General features: G+C 37.9%; 1 protein-coding gene across 1 annotated transcript in view; it reads right to left on the bottom strand.

The window, feature by feature from the left end:
* The window catches only part of LOC136858242 (pentatricopeptide repeat-containing protein 1, mitochondrial), a 223,335-nt gene that overhangs the window by 67,494 nt on the left and 130,452 nt on the right, over positions 1-25,389 (bottom strand). The window contains exons 2-4 of the mRNA XM_067137642.2: positions 23,689-24,339; positions 12,592-12,732; positions 4,764-4,935 (exon numbers count right to left, since the gene is read on the bottom strand). Coding sequence (XP_066993743.2) covers positions 4,764-4,935; positions 12,592-12,732; positions 23,689-24,129 — 754 coding nt within the window. The 5' untranslated portion in view covers positions 24,130-24,339. The remainder of the gene's footprint in view (positions 1-4,763; positions 4,936-12,591; positions 12,733-23,688; positions 24,340-25,389) is intronic.

Raw genomic sequence — 25,389 nt, 5'->3', positions numbered from 1 at the left:
GTTCTGCTCTATCTTTAGTTCTTTGGTTTTGTTGCAAACATTTATTGAATTCCGTATAGTTTTGTTTGCTAGGAATGAATAATGCTTCTTAAGGAATTTTCGAATGAATTGTGAAAGTTTATATGTTGGGCTTGCTCTGTAGTTTATGATATGTCACATTGGTATATTTTCTTTGTGTATTTTGGGATATGCTTTAGCAGTCGGTGGTTGGGGGTTCATTGCTATAAGTTTTGTAGATTCTGTTTCAGTGAGCAAAAAATGTGTATTCTTTAGCAAGGTTTTAAGATTTCTTTGTATGTTATTAGTTGGGTCTTTACATATGATTTGAAAAGTGTTGTCTTGGAAGCATTCTTTAGTCTTCATTATGTATTCATCCTTATCAATGATAACAGTAGTGTTGCCTTTGTCGGCTTTCATTTTGAGTAAATTATTCTGTTTTGTTTTTAAGTTTGTTTATATCTGATTTATTGACAATATTATTGTTTGGATTATTGTTTCGAATTTGGTTAATGTATTGTGGAAGCCTTTTTTAAATTTTGTGACTTCTTCATGTAAGTCATGTGGGATTTTTTGTATAGCGTTTTCAGTTTCTGTGACGGTGGTTGTAATGTTCTGGAAGGCTGACGTGTTGCCCCAGTTATGTTTGGGTCCCTTGCTCAATATACCAGTTTCTGTTTCATTGAATGTGGATTTTGTAAGATTGTTTACTGGTGGGTGGAATCTGTGCTCAATGACTTTATTGGGGTAGGTTGGAGGATTCTCGTCCGTAATTTCGCTCGTTGGTTTTGGTTTCGATGGTTGTTTTAGGGCTTCTAGTTTCTTGTTTAGTGTATTCTGTTTTCTTGATTGCTAAGGCTTCTATTTTATCTTTAGAGATTAGTTGAAAATAATCCCAGTAGCTATGTGGGAGCTCTTGGGATGCCTTCAGATGTGTTTGGTGTAATTCGTTGTTAAGGTATTGCTTTTTACAATATAAAAATTTAATTTCTTCTTTTAACCAAATTTTGTTGGTTCTCTTTTGTGTGTGGTGAATCTATGATTGTTGTACTTCTAAAGAAATTTGGGTGTTAAGCCGTTTGAAAGGCACTTCTTCAGAAAGGCAATGCTTTTGATTGCGTTCATTAATTTGATCTTTATGTTTTGATATTTATATGCATCTCGTTTTGCCTGGTTGGCTGTACCTGAAAGCCAAAATCACAATATATAATTAATTCACACTTAATATGCCCAATTTGGACACACCCAGACATGGTGCTTCCTTACGGCATCTCCCTTTAGAAAGGGCAGTATCATTTAATGCTTGACATATATGTAAAGATATTTATGTTCAGCCGATTATGACCAATTAGGGTCGAAACCGGTACTGTAAGCTAATTCTTACAATAAACAGTATTGACTAGGTGGAAACCTTTTCTTATCTGTACAGATGTAGATGTTCTCGAACTCCATCATTAATTTACCTTTATCTACTTTTTTGATGAGTTCTAAATCTTGCTCTATTGTTGTAAAATGATGTCCAGTTTCCTTCATATGGGAACTCATTGCGGAGAATTTATTGTGTTTTAACGCATTGAAATGTTCCGGATATCTGGTATGAAAACTGCGTCCTGTTTGTCCAATATATGAAAAATTACATTGTGAACAAATAAGTCCATATATTCCAGATCCTGAATAACGGTTGTTGGTTGGGCTAATGGTGTCATGGTTAAAAAATATGTTCTGATTAGTATTTCGAGTCTTGTCTTGGTTTTTTTTTTTTTTGGGGTGGGGGGTGGGGTTTGGGACTTGGTAAATAGCTGTATTAGTATACGTAAAGGTGGCAAATTTAGACTTGTTAGGTTTATTTGGGATGACATTTGTCGATAATTTAATTTTAATTTTACTGATTATTCGGTTGATCATGTCTATTTTGTAACCATTGAAAATTGAGAGTCATTTTCATCTTCTTTTATGTGATCTAGATTATTTAGAAAGTCAAGAATTTTATCACTATTGCTGTGTTGTTTGTCTATTATTACAAAAGTGTCATCTACATACCAGAGCTATAAACAGAGCCCTCTTATTTTTGTCACTATTTTTCTATGTTCTAAACTGTCCATGTATATATCTGCTAAAATTCCTGAAATGGGATTGCCCATAGCTAAACCTTTCTGATGGTAAATCTTACTGTTGAAGATAAAATAATTGTTATTTAACACAAAACTTAATAATTTAATGAAATCTTCTATTATAAATTTACTAAGGCTGCTGTATCTAGAATACTGATAGTTTCACTGGTTGGAACATTTAAATACATGTTTGAAATGTCAAAAGAAGACATGATGTGGTTGGGGTGTAGGTTGAATTTATTATCTTTTGCTAAAATCTATTGAGTTTCTAATTGGGGAATCATTATTGAATTTATAATAGTTTTTAAGAAAACTGTGTATAAATTTTGAAGTTTTATATGTAGGGCTATTTCTACCATTGATGATTGGTTGAATAGGTATTTTTTTAAAATGAATTTTAGGTGAATTTGGATTCATGTTAATTAACTTTTGATACTCTTGTTCCTTAAGCAGAAATGTTGTTTTCAAGTAGTGTGTTTAAATTCTGTTGAAATATTAACTATGGGGGTATTTATTTACAATTGAATAAGACATGTCAGAAAAAAAATCTTTGGTTTTTCTAACATAGTCCTTCTTGTTTATTAAAACGGTAGTCCCTCCTTTATCTGCTTTAGTAACAATTAAATTATTATCGTTTACTTTGGTTTTTAATTCATGGGTTAACTTTAAAAGGGTGGGATCGGAGTTGGTATTTATTTCCTTGACCAAGGTGGGAAGTTTCTTTTTTATTTCATATCTAGTTCTGTTGTTCCAAAGGAAGTTTTGTTATATTGGACTCAACCTCCGCTATTGCAGTGATTACATCGTTTTCTTTGCGTGAACTGGGCCAATTGAATTTTAAACCTTTGTTAAGATGATTCATTTCTTTATGTGAAAAACTAATGTTTGACAAATTAACTGTGGTGGGAATGTTATTTAAAGGTGAAACAGGTTTTCTTATTACTGTGTTTTGTTCAGGTAATTTCAGTTTGGTTTCTTTAAGGTGAGCGAGTTTGCTGTCTAACATTTTTTTGTTTCTTGCTTAATATGTCAATTAACTCATTATCAGCGTACATTTGGAAAGAATTCCATTCTAATGGGGATAAGTAATAGGAGATAGATAAATGTGCATGGTATAGTTGTATATTAAGGAATGACTTCTTTTTGTAAAGCAACTTGATCTCATTTTTAACCAGATTTCACTGACTTTATTTTGAGTACCAAAGGATTGGGAGAATTATTGCAGAGCACACTCTTTCTAAAACAAATGTTAGTAGGAGTCTTTTATTTCGCAGCAGTGGGTTATTAAACATTACTTTCTGGTCACATTTTTAGACAATGAATTGGAGGTTACACTCGACCATGTGCGGCCGGGAGGAATGACTTGACTGTCATTTTGAAAAACTTTGACCAAGTCAAATGATCAAGTCGAAACTCGAAGGTGCGAGTTCAACATCCGTGACCTCTGGGCTTAAAGATGCGGATGCCAGTCTACTTTTTGAAATGTTTTTTTTCTGCCATTTGCTTTATGTCACACTGACACAGATAGGTCTTATGGCGACAATGGGACAGGAAATGCCTAGGAGTGGGAAGGAAGCGGCCTTGGCCTTAATCAAGGTACAGTCCCAGCATTTGCTTGGTGTGAAAATGGGAAACCACGGAAAACCATCTTCAGGGCTGCCAACAGTGGGGTTCGAACCAACTATCTCACAGACGCAAGCTCACAGCGGCGCGACACTAACCGCACGGTCAACTCGCCCGGTCTGAAATATTTTAATTTTGTGTTCATTAGTAAGGAAATGACCTTTTCCGTATCCACAACTAGGCTATCACAAGACAAATATGCACTACACTAGTCAATTTCACATAATTATGTTCCTAATCCAGATATAGGCTACCATATAACACGACAAAACTTCACTGTACAACTCAACACAAAATAAATTTCTAACTTCTGAGTGGAATGCGAAATACAAGCACAAATACGCTCACTTTTTCCGTAATTACGCAACAGTGGCGACGGCTCTTACCGAAGTTGTAAAATCATGCTTTCTTTCACAAGGGATCACAAATCAATTTTCAGGCTTAGGAAAAATGTGATCGTACTCGTAGGAAGCGGTAATAGTGAAAATTCATGATGCGATATGTATGTTTATATGTTCCTAATTCAGATATAGACTACCGTATCATGCGACAAATATTTGCCACACTTCACTGTACCACTCAACACAAAATAAATTTCTAACTTCTGAATGGAATGCAAAATACAAGCACAAATAAACTCACTGTATTATTCAGCAATCTTGCTGCTAACCGGCAGGCAGAACTGAACATTCCTGAGGCTAACGGCTTGCTCCCCGAACGTGCAACTTATCCTGTGAAGTTCAGAAATTTAAAGCCTTTTTCCGTAATCACACAACTGTGGCGAAAGATCTTATCCGAGATGAGAATCACTTTTGTTTCACAAGGGATGACAAATAACATTTTCAGGGCTAGGAAAAATGCGATCGTACTAAGCGGTAATAGTGAAAATTTTTGACGTGATAAGTGAGGCATTTTTATATAGATTTAATACAATGAGAATCGGGACTTTGAATTTACGATGTGCTAAGCGGGAAAACGTGTTAATGAGGAACGCACTAACAAGGTTTCACTGTATATAAAATGAAAACAAACCTTTTATCATTGCATGGTAGTGGGTAGTATTAAACTCAACTCCTTTTTCTATCATCAATTCTCGAAGGTGTGCTGCACGTTTTAGTCCATCTTCAGGCCAAGGACTATTGGAACATGCATTGAACAGTCCAGTATAAGTAGGATCATTCACTTTTACACCTCGTTTCTTCATCTACAACAAAAGAATGAACAACCTATCACCATGTGATTTATAATGAAGCAAAATTATCCAACCAACACCAATTAGATTATAGTTGAAACTTGTTTATAGGAGATCTGGGTGTGCATAGTTCTAAATAAAGCATTGTTTTTTACATGTCCCTGTGAAACAGCATTGTATTACAAATAATATTTTTCTGAGTAAAAGCCAATTCACACACCTCCAAGATGTGATGTTGCTCTCTATTTTCATATCTGCCCCTTCTGACATGAATTTTTTACATCTGTTCTCACACTTCCATCAAGTTAACTCAGTAGTCAAGAGTTCCATGATGAACTGTCAATGATAACTATAATCTCGGTTGAAGTGGAGGAATCCCTCTGTGGGTGAGGCCCGTAGAATAACACCCGCAGCATCCCCTCCCTGCCATAAGAGATGACTAAAAGGGGCCCCAGGGGCTCTCAACTTGAGAGTTTGACTTGGTGGCCTCGGGGCCCTTAGCTGAGTCCTGGCATTGCTTCCACTTACTTGTGCTGGCTCCTCACTTTTATCCATCCTATCTGACTTCTGCTGGTCAGCTCTTCTTCTTTTACAACCCCGACGCTATTAGAGATTTGAGGGTTAGGGAGTCTTTCATTTTCACAACCTTTGTGGCCGTTGTCTTTCTTTGGCTGATATTTTCATTTTTCAAAGTGTCAGATCCCTTCCATTTTTTCCTCTCTGGTTAGTGTTATACAGCGGATGGTTGCCTAGTTTTACTTCCTCTTAAAACATAACCACCATCTTGAAGAGGAGGAAGAATAGAAGGAGAATTTTCTTTTTTGCTAGGGGCTTTACGTCGCACCGACTCAGATAGGTCTTATGGCGACGATGGGATGGGAAAGGCCTAGGAGTTGGAAGGAAGCGGCCGTGGCCTTAATTAAGGTACAGCCCCAGCATTTGCCTGGTGTGAAAATGAGAAACCACGGAAAACCATCTTCAGGGCTGCCGATAGTGGGATTCGAACCTACTATCTCCTGGATGCAAGCTCACAGCCGCGCGCCTCTGAGAATTTTCTATTCTACATAGTACTTTGATGGATGATGAACTAAAATGACAAGATGTAATGTTTAATTGCACAAACAACACTTTCTGGGGACCTGCAACTACATTAAAGGACATACTCTCCATCTAAGAGAGGTAGATTTAAATGAAATAAAGTAGGTTCTTAACTGAAATGAATAACATTCATGTTCATAAGAACTTTTTATTGTAACATGAATGCACAAAAATTCATATTTTGTAAAAATAAAAACCAAGTAAATGTAAATTTATTAAAAAATGTATTTCAAACACGGAAAAATGGAATACAAATCATGAATGTTTCTGGATGTTGAAGTAGTTGTCATTTCCACTGAAATTCTGCCAAATGTACAGAGATAACCACACCACTCAAAGGTAACAGACAAGTAGGACAAGAGATAACATGTCAGTGAGAACTAGAAAATACTGTTGGCAAGCAAAAAAGTTTTGCTGGCATGGATCACAGAGAAGCACTGGGAATGTAATGGCAAATGCTGTCATCGGAAGTATTGGAACCCATCACTTCATTTACAAGGTGAAGATATTTTACTTACGTGGAAGATGTCGTCATGTCTTGGAGTTGTGTGAATACTGTATTTACTCATGTATTAGACCCCTCTTTCCCCCCCCCCCCCCCACTTTTACAGCCAAAAAACGTAAGGGGAGTCCAATACGCGATAACCTCAAATTTTGTGCAGTGAACACATGGCTTTTAGGCTATAAATTACATGTAAACATTCTACACTATTCTTTAACAAACTTATGAATGTATTTGATTTATACTGGTTATTTTGGTTTGAAGGCAGTATTTCCAAATGTAAAAAGACAATAAATGGTTAACACTTAGACCTACATATAAAGTAAATATAGTCAGTTTCAGTTACTCATATCACATCATTCGTTTCATCTCAATTCCTCTGATTAGCCTGACGTCAGGAAAGGCATACGGTCATAAAAACTCGCTACGAAGATTCGTCTCATTTCATACTTGAGCCCGTAGAGCAGGGCCTCTCAGGGTGCATGCACCAGTGCATTGTGCGGTGCAAGGTGCAAAAGACGACTTTCCTTGGTTGACCAGGGTCCAGACCACCACTCCTCGACTTGGAGCAATAGAGCTGTCGCTCTCTTTCTCCATGCCTGTCTCGCTCGATCCACCTGTCTGCCCGTTCCTCACTTGCTCTGTAGCACTCCAAATCCTAGCCGAGCTGAGCCGAGTCACCCAAGATGAAGCGCTGGTCCGAGCCAACCCAAGTGGGACCGATTCACTGTGCACAGGACCTCTGTGCTTCAGTTTGCACGCGTGAGACTTCGGGCGTTAGAGAGGCCCTGCCATAGAGAAAAGGGATAAGGGGATCATATTATCATATTATGCAATATTGGTACAAAAAGAACTTAATGACCAGCCATTTGTCTCTGTAATTTAAGCAGTAGACCTTCCACACCGTAAACCTTAGTAAACCTAATCACTGCTTTCATTTGAATTATCATCTTGTGCTGCCAACTTCCCTCCTACTGGCATGTCGTCATTCCAAATGACGTCATCTTCACTGCCATCTCGTCAGCCATGAATTGAGGGCTTTCAAGTTTTCGAGGTCCCGTCCTTTTTGAAACTTTTAAAAATAGTTTTGTTCCTGACTACAGAGTCCAAACAGTGAGAATCTATTCCCAAATGGTTTCTGGAGATGGTTTCTGATATTCCCAGTTGGTGTATGTGTAGCAGAAGCCACTACTTCCGAATAAAGCTGTGCTGTAGAGAGCGTGCCAAACAAATAGCTGATAACTAGTGTATGTTACGAGTTGCACTTTCAAATGTAATACATAGTGACTGGAAGCGTTCTTTGGATAACTGCAGCTGTTGAAAGCCAAACCCTTATTTTTAAGTATATTTCATGCTTGTTCTCCTCATTTATCACATCAGGATTTACCTAAACAGCTGTAAATGAGATAAGAGAGACCGCACGATTTAGGTTAGGTATGCTATCAAGTGCCCGCGTAGTGCCAGAAGTTCCATGACGGGAAGATTAAAAATAAATAACAGGGAAGTTTGCTGCATTTATCAATATCTACAGGTGTGGTGGTAATGTGTTTTATCATCATGTTTAATTTTGCATGATTGTTGTCTCCATTTTTTATTAACACATAGTATGTTTTGTTTGGTATCAGGTCGGATCAGAATATATTCTGCTACCATATGCGACAGTAGACGGTACTACCTACGACTGGCTGAGGGTTTGGCGGCCAATACCAAACCAGGAAAACTAAGGGAAAACCAATAGCTGCGAGCAGAGGAGTTTTCCCTTAGAAGGTTGGATAAGATGAGACCTTTGTGTGGGAATAACACATAAATTCATCAGCTGCTGCCTTGCAGTGAGGCAGGAGACTGCCAAAGGCTAAGGGAGACCACTCTGAAAGAAAATCCTCTAGTATGTTAGGCCTAGCAAGTCAGTACAGGAGTACAATGCAGTTGCTTTCAAAACTAAAACGAGCCTTGGAAAGAAATGTATTCTGAATATCGACAATGCTTCAAGTACTCTTGGAACTAATGACGACATCATGTCTGATGTTCATTCAAGATGCACGAGAAGAACCGATCACAGAAACAAACTCTGGACTGGAACCTTAAACGTTATGAATCTAACAGGAAAATGCAACAAAATCACTGATTTAATGAACCATAGACATATTCACATCCTAGGGCTAAGTGAAACCCAACGGAAAGGTTGCAACACAAGAATGTTATTTAGAGGATGGATATAAATTATACTGGAGTGGTAATTCTGCAGTGGCGAGGAACGGAGTTGGTTTTATACTCCATAAAGACATTGATAGTGTAACAGACATCTCATTCATCAATGAGAGATTAATCAAAGCTAAAATATGCCTAAATGGAGAAACCCAAACCGTGATCCAAGTTTATGCTCCCCAGCAGGGTTGTAGTGACGATCAAAAATCAAGCTTCCTAAAAAACTTAGAGGACATCATTGATGAAGAGAACATAATGATAATTGGGGATTTTAATGCCCAGGTAGGAACTGATAGGTTAGGTTATGAAGGAATTATTGGCCCATATGGATTTGGTAACAGAAATGAGGAGGGTGAACTTCTGCTTGATTTATGTACATGAAACAACTTCTGGTGAAGAACTCGTGGTTTCAGAAACAGGATAGTCACAAGATAACAGCTGGGATGGTCAGTATAGATCAGTGATAGACCTTATCGTCAAAGATAGGTCAAGTGGAGAAAAAAGGTACATAGGTAAAAGTGATACCTAGTGAGAGCCTTGATAGTGACTATAGACTCCTCATTGCAGACCGAAGAGTCACCAAACCCATTATTAAAGTAAACAAGAAGAAAAAACCACAAATTAAAGACTGGTAATTGAAAGATCTGGAAGTCAAACAACGGTTTCAAAAGGAAATCAGAACTAAAATACCAATAACAAACACAAAGAAAGGTAATGAAGAATGGAATGATTTTAAGACATGTCTGGTTGGTAGTGCAGAAAAAATATGTGGAAGAACAAGCAGAAGAGTTAGAGAGGAAAGAACATATTGGTGGAATGATAAAGTGAAAGAAGCCATAATGAAAAGGAATAAAGCCAAAAAAGCTCTTCATGCGGCCAAGTCTGACAGAAGAATCAACAGTGACCGAATAGACAACAATAAATTGGAAGAGATGGCAAAAGAATATAGATACAGGAAATTGGAAGTCAAGAGAATTATACAGGAAGAAAAAGAGAAAAGTTAGAAAGAATTTACAACTAAACTGGAAGAAAATAGTAAAGGGAATATGAAAATGATATACGGAATAGTAAAAAGTAAAAGATCAGATAAAGAAGCAGTTACAGCTCTGGAAAGAGTAGATGGGAATATGGTTCACAATATGAAAGATATCAGGGATACAATGGGATAGTATTTTGATAAGCTCTTAAATGGCCCTAATGAGATCTCTGTTGAGGATGTACAACAAAAAACAATAGAGGAAGATATCCCAATTACATGGACAGAAGTAGAGCAAGCTCTCCATAATATGAGAAGTGATAAGTCAGCAGGAGCTGATGAAGTTACAGCTGACATGATTAAAGTTGCTGGTCCACCAGGAATACAGTGACTGTATAGAGTTCTCAGAACAATATGGAAGGATAACGAAATACTTGAAGATTGGACAAAAGGGATGAGAGTTCCTATCTTTAAGAAAGGGAGTAGAAGGAAAAGTGAAAATTAAAGAAGAATTACCCTCCTATCAAATGACCTTAAAATTATGGAGAAAATAATTGAAGCCAGAGTAAGGGGTATACTAGAGCCTATCTTAGAAGAAGAACACCATGGCTTTAGGGCTGGAAGAAGCACAACAGATCTGATATTTGCTTAGAGGATGTTGGCAGAGAAACACTGGGAAAGAGGAAAAGATCTAATTATTGTGTTTATGGACCTTGAAAATGTGTATGATAATGTTCCTAGATCAACTATTTGGAAAAGTCTTAGAAATCTCAGTGTACCAGAGTACCTTATTAGGAAGATCCAAATGCTATATACTAATTGCAAAAGCTGTACCAGTAAATAAGATGGTCACTCTGAATGGTGCAATACAACCAAAGGAGTACAACAAGAAAGTGCCTTATCACCTCTTCTACTGATAACAGTTATGGATACCATTTTAAAGTAACTAAAAGGAAAACGTAATAAAGAACTCCAGGCTCTGGTGTTTGCAGATGATGTGGCAATATGGGGTGAAATGGAGGAGGGAGTGCAAAATAATCTGAATGCATGGTGTAAGAAGTTTGATGATTATGGAATGAAATTGAACCCATCAAGAACAGTAGCACTGAAAATCAGCAGACATAACACAGAATGCAACATAAAACTACAGGATCACCAAATTGAAGTAGTACACCAATTCAGATATTTAGGAAGTGTAATGACTAGTAATAATAGAGCTGAGAGAGAAATAACAAACAGAGTAACCGAAGGCTCTAAATTTTACAGTATCGTTAGACACCTACTATGGGACGAGACGGCCCCCCAAAGAACAAAAATGACCCTGTACAAGTCATATTTCATTCCCATCCTTACACATTCTCTGGAAACCTGCACACTGAAAGGATTGTAGTAGGATTCAAGCCTGTGAAATGAAATTTCTTAGAACTGCCCTCAAAAAGACATGACTTGATCACGTGAAAAATGATGAGATTCGATCTAACCTAGGTATAAATGAATCGATGGAGGAAAGAGGTCATCTAGACTTAAATGGTTTGGGCATGTTAAATGAATGAATAGCACAAGGTTACCATGTACTTATTTGGAAAAGAGAATAACAGGTAGAAGACCACCCGGAACACCAAGAAGATGGATGGACCAAATGAGGGAAGACATGGAGAGAAGAGGATGGAATTGGGAATCTGTCATGGTCAACAAATTTTTTTGAATAGGCAACTTTGGAAGACACTCGTTTTCAAACATCCTACCCGGCTCACTGGAAGGGCAAACCGATGATGGTGATGATGATGATGTTGATGGTTATGTTTTGTTTGGAGTCTCTGAAAATCATTAAGCGGAGACGTAAAATCATTATTTTTTTTTTGCTAGTTGCTTTATGTCACACCGACACTATTATTATTTGTGACACGTTGGCGAGTAAAACAATCATCACTATGATTGTATTGTTTTTATCATGTTTTAAACCTACCCCCCTCTCTCTCTCTCTCTCTCTCGAAAAAGAACTTATATTGGCCCCAGCTACAAGATATTAAGCGATCATTTTATTGATGATTTCGCCTGCTATATTAATAGCAACAACCATGAATATTTCTTAAGTAAACTCATTTCCTTATCCTGAGGTGGTGCAGCTTTTTTTAGACAGGCCCCCAGTGGAAGGGAGTTGCATGTACCATTTTTACCGCTATCAACCTTCCTGCCATTTGTAAATCTCTGGCAATAGGGTACTGGGAATCGAACTCAGGCTCCCTAGAACGGCAGCTATTATACTGGTGGAAATTCTTAACTACAAAACACAGACATGTATACATGTCTGATGCGTGTCTGCAATGCGATGGTTGGACATGAAACTATTCACCTATCTGTGCGAAGTTCGCAGAGCTGCAGTAGGCCTACACTACGGAGGTGGACATTTCTTAACTACGAAACATGCATGACTTCGAGGCGTGTTTTCATTGTGTAGGTCATACGGACAAAACTATTCACAAATTTGTATGATGTCATCAGAGCTGCAGTAAGGCTTGTATCTGTTTTGAAGCAGAATCGTTGCTCTTCTCTGACGAATTATGTTGGGGGCGGGTTGTATGCAAGATTAATTTTTTTCATTTTCTTTGTCTCGAAAAGCCAAGGGGGGTCTAATACACGAGTAAATACGGTATATGTTACCATATATGTAACTGGTTTAAGCATAATTCTCAATTATGCAAAAATATTTTCCATCTCAAGGTTTCTCCCATGAATAGAATTATGAGGTGCTGCTTCTGTCTTTGAGATGTATTTAAAGTTATATGTAGGCCTAAGCACATCTTCACATACAATATTAACAGAACAATTATAGAACTATAACAAAAGCTACAATACACTCAATCATATTTCTTTATATATTACATACCTGGTTGTACAGCTGGAAAGCTTTTTTAGTATAGCCCCAACGACCACATGCACCAATGAGAAGGTTGTAAATGTATGTCTCTGGTTTTACTCTGTCCTTCTTAAGCATTCTAGTTTCCAGGACATCAATGGCATCACCAAACTAAAAGTAAAATAAATCCTTCTTATGTTTTAAACAGAAATGGATCTTCAGAATAAGCCAAAAGCTCCCATACTTTTAGCTAGCTGATAATGTTGAGGATGCTGGTCTAATAAACAAAACAGCATCACCAAAAAATTCATAAAAGCAGTTAATGGGATGTACAAATCATTACTTTTTTCACAAGCAATTAATGAATCATTTGGCTGTCTGGAAATATCTAGTACATTCACGGTATGACATAAAGGATAGAACAGTAAAGACTTGAAGATTGAGTTCAGCCATGATGAATAAAAGAAGGAAAGAGATAGGAATGACAATTAAACAGGACTGAAGTTTACCTGTTTCTAAGATTGTTCCTCAATGGAATATATAGAGCAAACTACCAAATTTTAAGTTCACAGAAAACATAAAAATAAACGCCTTAACTCTTGGTGTTAGGGTTCCCCAATACCGGCAATGTAACACTGCTTGGAAATGCACATTTTGGAAGAAAACCTTACATCATTTGAGACACAAACAGTGGAGAAAACTCGGAACAGAAGGAAATTAAACCTTTCAAAAGAGATAGGATACTGAGAATATGGAACTGGAGCCAGATGAGTGGACATTCGGCAATTGCTGTGGATAGAGGAAGCCAAACATACAGGAAGTATGTACATAATTGTAGGAACCATATATGTAACATATAAAAATAAATTTAGGCCTAAACGAATATTTTAAGTTCATTGACAGTGATAAAATAATGAAATACTGGCGACATGATCACAGCTCAAATGATAACAAAACTGTTTGAAAATCTAGCTACATGCAGCAACGTGAGGTTGTGAGTACAGTCTGATTAAGCAGTTAATTTAGAAAAGAGAACACATAAAATATACCAATATCACTCAAGAAATAGAAGCTGAATCATGATTAGACAATTAACATTTTTACGGTCAGACTGGCATCGATATTCCCACTGCTTTCTCCATCACCACTTCTTTCAGCGATAAATCTTTAGTATATTCACTGCCAAAAAGTATCCGAAAGTATCTGTTTCCAGTCAGTAGACCGGGTCAGGAATGGAATGAATGAATCCCCCATCTAGTGGCGAGGATGGGCATTGTGCCGGCTGCCGAGGCCTGCTGCACTCCTCTGGGGCAATGATTAATGAAATGAAATGATATTGGAGAGTGTTGCTGGAATGAAAGATGACAGAGAAAAATGGAGTACCTGGAGAAAAACCTGTCCCGCCTCCGCTTTGTCCAACAAAAATCTCACATGGAGTGACTGGGATTGAACCACGGAACCCAGTGGTGAGAGGCCGGCGCGCTGTCGCCTGAGCCACAGAGACTCAAACTTCCGATCACCCGGGTATGAATTATCCAGTTTGCTTGTTATCCATGCACCCAGAGGTTTTTTGTATCATTATCTCACATTTTATTTCTTTTTTTTTTTTTTTTTGTCATAGCATTTTGAATGCGAACTGTGCGCTTGAAGTTTGAGTATGTTATATACTGCAAGTGTGCTGGAGGCCTGCTTTGTTTGAGAACTAAACACTACAATGAATAAACTTCAATACGGACAAAAAATGAAATTTCTTACGTTAACTAAACACTAAACAATGTACGGTATAGCAGTTCTTTGTTGGTGTTCTATGATAGCAGTCATGGCTATGAAGCAAAACAGAGTGGTTTTAACTATAAAACAAAAGCTTGAATTAATTTCAAACTTCGAGAAGGGAGAATCAGTAAAGAACTTAGCGAATGATTATGGGATTGGGACTTTGTTGTATACTTTTCTACCAGTACCTGAAGCAATTTTACCAACAATAGACGTAAGTAATTTTTATATTAGCCTACTTTTTTTGATACAAGTGGTTATTAAATGTGTTAATTGTTTAACATTAATGCATTTTCCTACAGTATTGCATGATCTGCATTATTACAAGTTTTGTTGTGCATTAAAATGCACAAAATTGGAATATCTGTGTTTTCAGTTGAAAATGAAAATCCACAGCCTGTTTCCAGCCATTCGACTGGGTCAGGAATGTAATGAATGAAGCCCCTATGTAGCGGCTAGGATAGGAAATGTGTCGGCTGCCGAGGCCTGAGGCACTCCTCTGGGGCGATGATAAATGACTGACAGATGAAATGAAATGTTAATGGAGAGTGTTGCTGGAATGAAAGATGACAGGGAAAACCGGAGTACCTGGAGAAAAACCAGTCCCGCCTCCGCTTTGTCCAGCATAAATCTCACATGGACAGACCAGGATTTGAACCACGGTATCCAGCGGTGAGAGGCCGGCGCGCTACCGCCTGAGCCACGGAGGCTCCTGTGTTTTCAGTTATCTGTGCGAATTTCTCTGGTGATTAGGCCAGATGATCACTTTCTGCATGGCTGTCCTCAGCAACTGATTCCCAGGACAGAAACACTTGGTCTTCTATGTCCGTTGCTAACAATGTGGTTAGAAGCCAGTTTTATGCATTTTAGTCGTAAAAGTTGGTGCATGAGATTTAAATTGTGTCTGTTGTTTAGCAATGTATTTTAGGTCCAAATACCATGAATTATGATGTTCAGCAACTTGTGTAAAAAAATATATGTGACACACTAGAGGAAACTATGCCACAAGTCACATGACAAGATTTTACAAAACAAGGAAAATACGTGATGTAGTGAGAAATATAGCTTTTTATTTCAGCACCATCTGTTGGCCTGATCCTTAAACTATATGACAGTAGCATCAACAGTGATGTCAGTGCTCTGGGAAGTCCCTAAAAATACCCTCGATACATGTTCTGTAAATTAAACAGATCACTCTGTAAATTCTATGTAAACATTAGACCAACAAAAAATGCTTAATTTTCAAACTTTTTTTTTGCTAGGGACTTTACGTCGCACCGACACAGATAGGTCTTATGGCGACGATGGGATAGGAAAGGCCTAGGAGTTGGAAGGAAGCGGCCGTGGCCTTAATTAAGGTACAGCCCCAGCATTTGCCTGGTGTGAAAATGGGAAACCACGGAAAACCATCTTCAGGGCTGCCGATAGTGGGATTCGAACCTACTATCTCCCGGATACAAGCTCACAGCCGCGCGCCTCTACACGCACGGCCAACTCGCCCGGTAATTTTCAAACTAGATATACTTCTGTTATTTTAAGAAAATGGTTTTTATATTATTATGTTCTATCAAGTAATAAAATAAACAAAACCCAACATTTTATGGGTGACTGTCACGTATAGAGTGAATGGGGTTCTTTTCTCTTTTTTCCTTTTTTTTTTTTGTCACAGCATTTTGAATGCGTGTGAATTGCATGCTTGAAATTGGAGATTATTGTGCTGAAGTATATTGGAGAATAAGAATCCAACAGATCACTCAACTTCCTAGACCACTCTTACAGACGACAACAACAACTAAACAACTAGAAATATAAATTCAAGATTTCTCAAAAGCCCAATTTGACTAACTCTTTGATCCATAGACACTTCAGACCATATAACACAAGCCCTTAGAATTCTGATTCATGCTTCAAAGGCTCAAGAACAATATTCTCCACAAAAGATTACAGTGAAAAGCTACACACCACAAAGTACCTGACAGTTTTCTTATTGTTACAATTCACTCATTGACGGCCTCCTACAAAATGCTTAGGGTACTTTGGCCACATCCTGAAAATGCCAGATTTGCAACTTCTGAAACTGCTAGTGCAGTACAATCTTACTTCAAAAAATTCTACAAATGGATGCAGATGGATCAAAGAAATTGGGAAGGATTTGAAAGAAATTGGCCTTACACCGGATGACACTATGGATAAGAAAAAAACTAAACGTAACACCTAAAAATATGATTTTCCACTTAACACTCACAAAGAAGAAAATCCCAACTAAAATATTCTCTAAACAAGAAAGGGCAAGAATATCAACGCGTATGAAGAAATACCGGTACTAGGAGGACTGTAAGGCTCTGACAGTTCCTACCAAGAAATCGACAAACCAAAGGGTTGATTAAAGTGATTCAAGGTGGTCTCAAAAGAAGAAGAAGAAGAAGAAGAAATAATTTCAATATACACAAAAAATGAACCCAAATTTCATTAAATAAATATAGCCTACAAGGTAGTATCCAGCACTAACAGAATTCAAGCAAAATACAACACTTAGCATCCGGCTCCATGGCTAAATGGTTAGCGTGCTGGCCTTTGGTCACAGGGGTCCCAGGTTCGATTTCCGGCAGGGTCGGGAATTTTAACCTTAATTGGTTAATTTTGCTGGCACAGGGGCTGGATGTATGTGTCGTCTTCATCATCATCTCAGCCTCATCATGACGCGTAGGTCGCATACGGGCGTCAAATCGAAAGACCTGCATCTGCGAGCCGAACTTGTCCTCGGACACTCCCGGTACTAAAAGCCATACGCCATTTCATTACAACACTTAGTACATGTAGATGTATTCTCTTTTTCTAGGTACCATGATATGGATGTAGACTCAGGGTAAATGCATGGATGGAGTGCCTCCAGGTGTTCCTGCTTTTAACTAGACATTTCAGTGATGACTTCATTGCTTCTTCGATGGAATATGTGTACAGATGCTTCAGGACATCTGAATAATTATCAAAACCTTTAAGTGCTGCCTTACCAAGAGCTAACATAGATATTTTACCTGGTGTTTCTCAAATGCAATGAATGCCCAAAATTGGACAAGATTTGAAAATGACGTAAGTTTACACAGAACACGACTTAAGAAATACAATACCGAATCTACATTTTCCAACCATCTTCATTATCTTCCTGATGAATACGGGCTAATGACAATGTACTTCTACAGTTTATACAAAGCACCACAACAACCATCATTACTTTTGCACATTAGTTTCTTACTGTGATATCTGAACAGTATTTCCACGTCAGCGATGCTCACTTTGATGGACCTAGTAATAAAAATCTACTTTCCTCAATATCACCATTATTATAGCTTGTACTGTAAAAATATATCATAAATGATTCAAAATATGACTTTCTGGGTTATTGTTACGTATACTTTTTGATAGAAATAATCATTTTTGAGATAACTGAAAACTTGTTAAAAATTTAACAATATAGAATATCTCTGGAATTATTAGTTTCAAGGAAAAATGCAAGGAATAGATCAGAAATTATATTTTACAGAATTCTATTATGGTATGTTCAGTTTTTTTTTTTTTTTTTTTTGGATTTAGCTAATATATACGGAGAAACATGATATATCTCGTTTTGGTCCAGTAAAATTGCTATCGTTACTCCTCTTGAATTCCAACTTTAAAACCATATTAGCACCTTTCCTACTTCTGAAAACTCCACTCAAGATTATTTGTCTACTAATTTCATATCTCCACTGACACTGCAGAACATACCGGGCAGCCTGGCCAAGCTTGGCAACATCACCTTAGGGGACTCAGCTGTATAGAACAACAAAAGGGTGAGTGGTCTATCTCACCAACTAACATGCAAAAATTAAGTTTTGGCTCATTCCAATCATAGCTCTTTTTTCTTCTTCTTCCAGTTACTTATCTTTATAGAATATTGCACACATGAATTCCACAACTTTTGTTACCATAATCGTTCAATATATGACAAACAGATTAGAGCAGATGTAGGATGCAATAGTTACGTAGAAATGAAAAGGGTAGCACAGGATAGGGTGGCATGGAGGGCTGCATCAAACCAATCTATGGACTGATGACTCAACAACAACAACAATCGTTCAATACATCATTCCTTTCAACCTTGAGGAACTCTCCCCGTTTTGATCAGGATTACTTAATTGTGGAAACTTATGAGCAATGTATTTTATATTAATCATAAGAAACAGAAGTTTTACTTTAAAGAGAAGATTTTAAAGTGTGATTATTGTAACTTGAAGAATCAATGGATGTTTTTCTATTTTTTTAGACTCTAATTTTATGACTCAGATTTTACTCTAAGCATCTTTTTAAAATGTACTGAGTGCATACTCATTAGTTTGATTCTAGGACTTCAAAAGTTGTGCTATACTAGATCGTTGTCAATGTCTTATTATAATATAAACTAAGTTACCGGTATATGAAGAGGTCTTCCACATAAGGAACAATATGCTAACTGGTAACGTACCCTTATAGCCACATGAAGAGATTTCCTTATTTACAATCTCATTAATGTGGTTACAACAATGAAGATTTTAGTGAAAAATGGAAGGGTTTGTACAGGTACATTAAGGCAGAAACAGGTTCCAAGAAGGACATTCCAGGAATCATTAATAAACAAGGGGTGTGTATATGTGAGGATCTTCAAAAGGCAGAAGTATTCAGTCAGCAGTATGTAAAGATTGTTGGTTACAAGGATAATGTCCAGATTATTGGACCTTTATGTTTTCTTATACAGGGTCTTTATTTATGCTTGGCAAGGACTTTCTCGCTTGACCTTGCCGCCAATGACAGGCCACTACCGGCTGCTGGCGCGCACGGTTTCCGTCACTTCTGCAGTTGCTGAGAGCTGAGCTCCGAGATAGTAGGGTGTTCAATAAAGCTACTGCGTACTGTATGTCGTATTGTATAGTGTTTTATTGTGATTGTGTATAGTACTGTAATGTATGTGAAATATTCATTACGTGAACGTGTATATCTGCACAACACTTACACTAAGTGCAGAAAATCGTGTGCTAGGACAAGACAAAAAGTTTCGAGCAAAATTTCCAGGGAGACCCATTCTTCAGCACTGATGGATACAATTGCAGCTCTTAAAGTTCATCTAGTGTGTGAGGATTGTTCCCATAAACGACATTTTTTAACATTCCCCACAAATAAAAACAACTGGCCAAGTGATTCAAACATACAGGTTCAGTAAGCAATAAAAATAGACGTAAAGGTTGTTATCTCCTTACCAAACACACTTTAGTAAGGACATAACGACCTTTACGTCTATTTTTATTGTTCACTGAACCTGTACGTTTGAATCTCTTGGCCAGTTGTTTTATTGTCCGATTGATAAGAATGGGTCTCCCTAGAAATTTCACTCGAAACTTTTGTCTTGTCCTAGCGCACGATTTTCTGCACTTAATGTAAGTATTGTGCAGATATACACATTCAAGTAACGAATATTTCACATACATTACAGCACTATACACAATCGCAATAAAACACTATACAATACAACATACAGTACGCAGTAGCTTCATTAAACACCCTACTATCTTGGAGTTCAGCTCTCAGCAACTACAGGAAGTGCCAGAAACCGCGTGCGCCAGCGGCTGGTAGCAGTCTGTCATCGGCGGCCAAGGTCGAGCGAGAAAGTCCTTGCCAAGCATAAATAAATACCCTGTATCAACACCTGAGGTACATTCACTTTATCAACACAGTAATTAAAACTGAAGGAACGTTTCCTTGTAGGTGGTGAAACTTACAACCTGAATTTTCACCCCATTTATCAGCACACCATTATCTGTTGTCCATCTCACAACTTCGTCACACTTTTTTTTTGAGTTGTTCACAATCCTGTAATTTATTTTTTATTATTCTAATATAGTATAACATCATCCACAAAAGGCCTTATCTGTGATTGCAGTTCTTTACTCACCTCATTTAAATATATAAGAAAACATAAAAGGCTAACAATACTGATATGAGGAACACTCCCCCCGCCCTGTAATAATTATAGGATCAGATAATGCTTTACCGACTTATTCTCTGAGTTCTATTCTCTAGAAATGTAGCCACCAATTCAGTCTTTCTTTTGTGTAGTCCAAATAGCCCTCACTTTTGTGAGTAGTCTCCCATGTCTACCATTGGACAAGTCAATAGCCATAATGCCCATTAAACCTCCCGAATCTAAAATATCTATGTCTTGCTGGAATCCTGCAAATTGAACCTCATTGGAATAATATTTCCTAAACCCGACCTGCCTTCTATCAAATCAGTTTCTAATTTCACAAACATGTCCCATATAAGGTAATTAGAAAGAATGTCTTTCCAGAGCTTACAACACAATGAATGTCAAGCTGACTTGCCTGTAACTGCCTGCTTTACATTCATCACCCTTTCCTTTGTACACTGAGGCTACTACAGTCATTTGGTATAGCTCCTTCATTATAAGTTAAAAACTTCCATTTTCCCATATTGAACTGAGATTCACAATTAAAATATCAAGGAAGGTTCAACCTTTTCAATACAAAATGTGTTGCATAAGATGTTCACAACATAATATTTATTAAATAGTTAGAACCAGTTTCGACGCTCATTGCGTCATCATCAGCTACAAAAATCGCAATGGGCAAAGTACATGTCATAAATATTGCATTAATAACTCTTGTAATCAGCCATGCAAGAGTTATTTATGCAATTTTTATGACATGTACTTTGCCCATTGTGATTTTTGTAGCTGATGATGACGCAATGAGCGTCGAAACCGGTTCTAACTATTTAATAAATATTATGTTATGAACATCTTATGCAACACATTTTGTATTGAAAAGGTTGAACCTTCCTTGATATTTTAATTGTGATAGCTCCTTCATGCAAACAATAATCAAATAAGTACTTCAGATATGGTAATAGTGTAGGCTATATTCCAATCCATTGTCTTCAGCATATCCCCCCCAAAATCTTATCAATTCCAACTGCTTTTCTAGCTTTCAACTAATGTACATTTTTGTAAATATTTTCATAATCGCAGGCCAATAATAGTGTTATTTTCCATACGTCCCACTAACTACTTTTACGGTTTTCAGAGATGCCGAGGTGCCGGAATTCAGTCCCGCAGGAGTTTTTTACGTGCCAGTAAATCTACCGACACGAGGCTGACGTATCTGAGCACCTTCAAATACCACCAGAATGAGCCAGGATCAAACCTGCCAAGTTGGGGTCAGAAGGCCAGCGCCTCAACTGTCTATAACTGCCCATTAGGCTTACCATCATGTTATTCTTAGCTGACTCGTTTGTTAAATTAAATTTCCTATTTCCTTCAATCTATCCTTACTTCCATAACTAGGCCTATACCTAACATTGTTTCTCTCTAACCTGAACCTCTTTCTTCAACTCTTCTCTGTTATAATAAATTGACTTTATTATTAGGGTCCGGTACACAAGCCGACTATCCCCAATTCGGGTCTCAGAAATTTTTTAACCTAAAGGGCAAATTCTACCATGTCCAAGGAAGGACCTTAGATGCAAAAATTATGATTTTTCACAATTAGAAAGTAAGTTCATTATTAATTGTTTACCATCTTTAAATGTACATACTTTTTTCAGACTTCTCAACAACTGCTTTAAACTCATTCCATACTTTAACATTTTTATTTACCATGGAAGTCAGTTCCCGGGCGAAACTGTCTTTACATCCGTCTGTTATCAGATCAATTTTGCTTCATGGGAGCGAAAGCTGGGTGGATTCAGGATATCTTGTTCATAAGTTAGAAGTAGGCCTACTAGACATGAAAGTTGCAGGAATGACTGCTGGTATGAAAAGCTGGAAAGAATGGCAGGAGGGTACTCAGAATGAGAAGATAGGGGATAAGTTGCAAATGAGGTCGATGGATGAAGCTGTACACATTAACTGGTTTCGGTGTTGGAGTCATGTGAGGCAAAAGGAGGAAGATGGGTTTCCTAGGAGAATAATGGACTCTGTTATGGAGGCTAAGAGAAGTAGAGGGAGAATAAGACTACAATGCTTCTAATGATTTAAAGATAAGAGGTATAGAACTAAACAAGGCCAAAGAACTAGTTACAAATAGAGGAGTGTGGCTGCAGTTAGCAAATTCACAGAGGCTTGTAGACTGAACTCTAAACGGCATTACACTGAGCTTGACAGCTGCAGTCTCTTAAGTGAGGCAAGTATCCATCATTTGGGAGATACTGGTTTCGAACTCCAATGTCGGCAGCCCTGAAGATGGTTTTCCATTTTCACACCAAGCAAAGACTGGGGCTGTACTTCACTTAAGGCCACGGCCTTCCATTCCTAGCCCTTTCCTGTCCCATCGTCGCCATAAGGCCTATCTGTGTCGGTGCGACGTAAAACACTTTGCAAAAGAAAAGGCCTTACAGTCTATAAAGTTGATGTATGTATTTTCTACTGATATAATAATTACTGTTTAGGAACTCCTTCACACTGTACTTCTCTTGTCAACCATATGGTACTGCTTTATTCCTACTTTCATAACCTTCCTTTCTATCACATATATTTTTAGCTACAACTAAAATAGCTTCATGATCACTTACAGCATCTATCACTTCAGTTCTTCGACAACCGGGCGAAGTGGCCGTGTGGTACGGGCGTGCAGCTATGAGCTTGTATCCATGAGATAGTGGGTGCGAACTCCACTGTCAGCAGCCCTGAAGATGATTTTCCGTGATTTCCTATTTTCACAACAGGCAAATGCTGGGTCTGTACCTTAATTAAGGCCACAGTTGCTTTCTTCCTGCTCCTAGGCCTTTCCTGTCCCTTTGTCGCCGCAAGATGTATGTGTCAGTGCGATGTAAATTTGAAAAGAAAAAAAAAATCTGTACACAGCTCATCTGGTTTTATCAGCACATCTAGAATATTCTTCCCTCTATTTCGTTATATTAATTTCTGATTCAGCTGAACTTACCAGATTTATTTATAATTCTTTCTGTCATTTGCATTACCGTCCCAGTTAACATTTGGTAAAGTGTGATCACCTGTTACAATCACATTCCTTTCCAGGCTGTTCTGCAAATAATTCTGCCTCAGAATCGGTGTCACCACTTTCAGGTCTGTACAGCCTAAAAACCTCAAGTTGTCTATTATCTTTAGATATGAGCCATGCAATTTCATCCAGAGAGAAATATAGTAATGGATGATGAGTAGAGAGGAACCAGACAGAGCCTATGGTCTGAAAGAGCAGAATTTGAATTAGGCCTTCATGTGTGCCACAATAACTAAGAATCTTTAAAAGTATTTCATGCAATATCAAAACCTGCTAGCAAACTTTAGAATAGAATTTACATACGTACCCGTTTTTCTTGAATACACTTCTTAATCATGTCAGCATATTGCTTGGTACGTAATTTAGATCGTGGATCTGGTGGATTTTCCAGGAAACTTTCTTCCATTTTATCTCCTTCATCTCCAGCAAGAGCTTCAATGGGGTTATCATTACTCAGATTTCCGAATGTATTTGGATCACCTTTAATTTTATACTCAACAGCGTCAGTTTTATAATCATGTTTTAATGACAAATCCTGAACTGCAGTGAAGCGGTAACCACCTGATACATCTTTCTTCTGTCCTTCAACAGGGTCAGTTTCTGAAGTGTTTGTGGAAAATGAAGCATTTCCTGTACGCAGAATTTCGTTCTTAATGCACGAACACTGGATTGAAGACACAGCTGAAAGTTCAACTGCAGAGAACTTTAAAACTCTCCCTAAAACACTGTGTAATTTTATGAAATTCATGGCAAAACCGGTTCTCAAACCTTTACCTAACCTCACTACGGTACATAACCTTACTATGAAACACTTCTTACTTGAACAAAATTGGCAGTGAGATTGACATTCGCTAAAAAATTTAAAGGTACGTGCAGTTTGTGAATGTATACCACTGCCCACTTTTCTGTTCTACTTTTCCATTCTCAACATAATTCTTTCGCTTCTAAACACAAACTTCTTCTTCTTCTTCTTCTTCTTCTTGGTTCTTGGTTAGTTGTTGGCACCGCCGTCTCGATCTTCTTATACTGCCTGCTCTATGCCACTAGTTTAACACAGGAAGGCGCGACTACCAATATTTCTCCAAGTCGCCGTAAGAAAGCAGCAGTAGACGCACAATCTTCGCTGTCAGTGTGGGTGTAGCACTGTGTTATTGGAGCATTAATGTGTGTGAAAACCTGAGTTATTTCGTACAATTAGTAAACGTGTCTGGTCACTTCCGTTCGTAAAGAGATATTTTGTATAGAACTGTGAAATGACTTAATCATCTTATGCTTATAGATATTTCGAAAGTGATTTTAAGGTGTTAGTACTTGTTTCTTTCCGTTCGTGCAAGGTATATTTTTCGTAGAACTGAAACTTCAGATTCTTTCCCCGAAATATTCATCTGTTGTGTACCATTTTGCCAATCTCGGCAAGGTGGTTCGCAGCCAGAAAGGATACGACTCCATGAAATACCGTCTAGTAAAGCGGCTGTCGGCTTTAAATAGGCAAGGACCTAATAAAGGAAGTAATTGGATATCCTCAGATTACTCTCGCATCTGTGCATTTACACCTTATTTCAGAATGTGATGGAGCCTCCACGGCTCAGGTGGCAGCACGCCGGCCTCTTTCCGCTGGGTTCTGTGGTTCAAATCCCGGTCACTCCATGTGAGATTTGTCCAGCGGAGGCGGGGCAGGTTTTTCTTCGGATACTCCGATTTTCCCTGTCATATTTCATTCCAGCAACACTCTCGAATATCATTTCATTTCATCTGTCATTCATTAATCACTCCCCCGGAGGAGTGCGACAGCCTTCGGCGGCCGGCACAATTCCTATCTTCGCTGCTAGATGGGGGCTTCATTCGTTCCATTCCTGACCCGGTCGAATGATTGGAAACAGGCTGCGGATTTTTTTTCACAATGTGATTAAAGCCGTGGAGGATAGTGGATTTCTTGTGATAAGAATTGTGACGGACAATCGCAAAACAAACGTGTTCATGTTTAGACAGTTTGGACAAACTCAGATAT

The sequence above is a fragment of the Anabrus simplex genome, chromosome 1 (assembly GCF_040414725.1).
Source record: "Anabrus simplex isolate iqAnaSimp1 chromosome 1, ASM4041472v1, whole genome shotgun sequence".
Taxonomy (NCBI): domain Eukaryota; kingdom Metazoa; phylum Arthropoda; class Insecta; order Orthoptera; family Tettigoniidae; genus Anabrus; species Anabrus simplex.
This window is presented reverse-complemented; position numbering and strand designations above follow the sequence as displayed.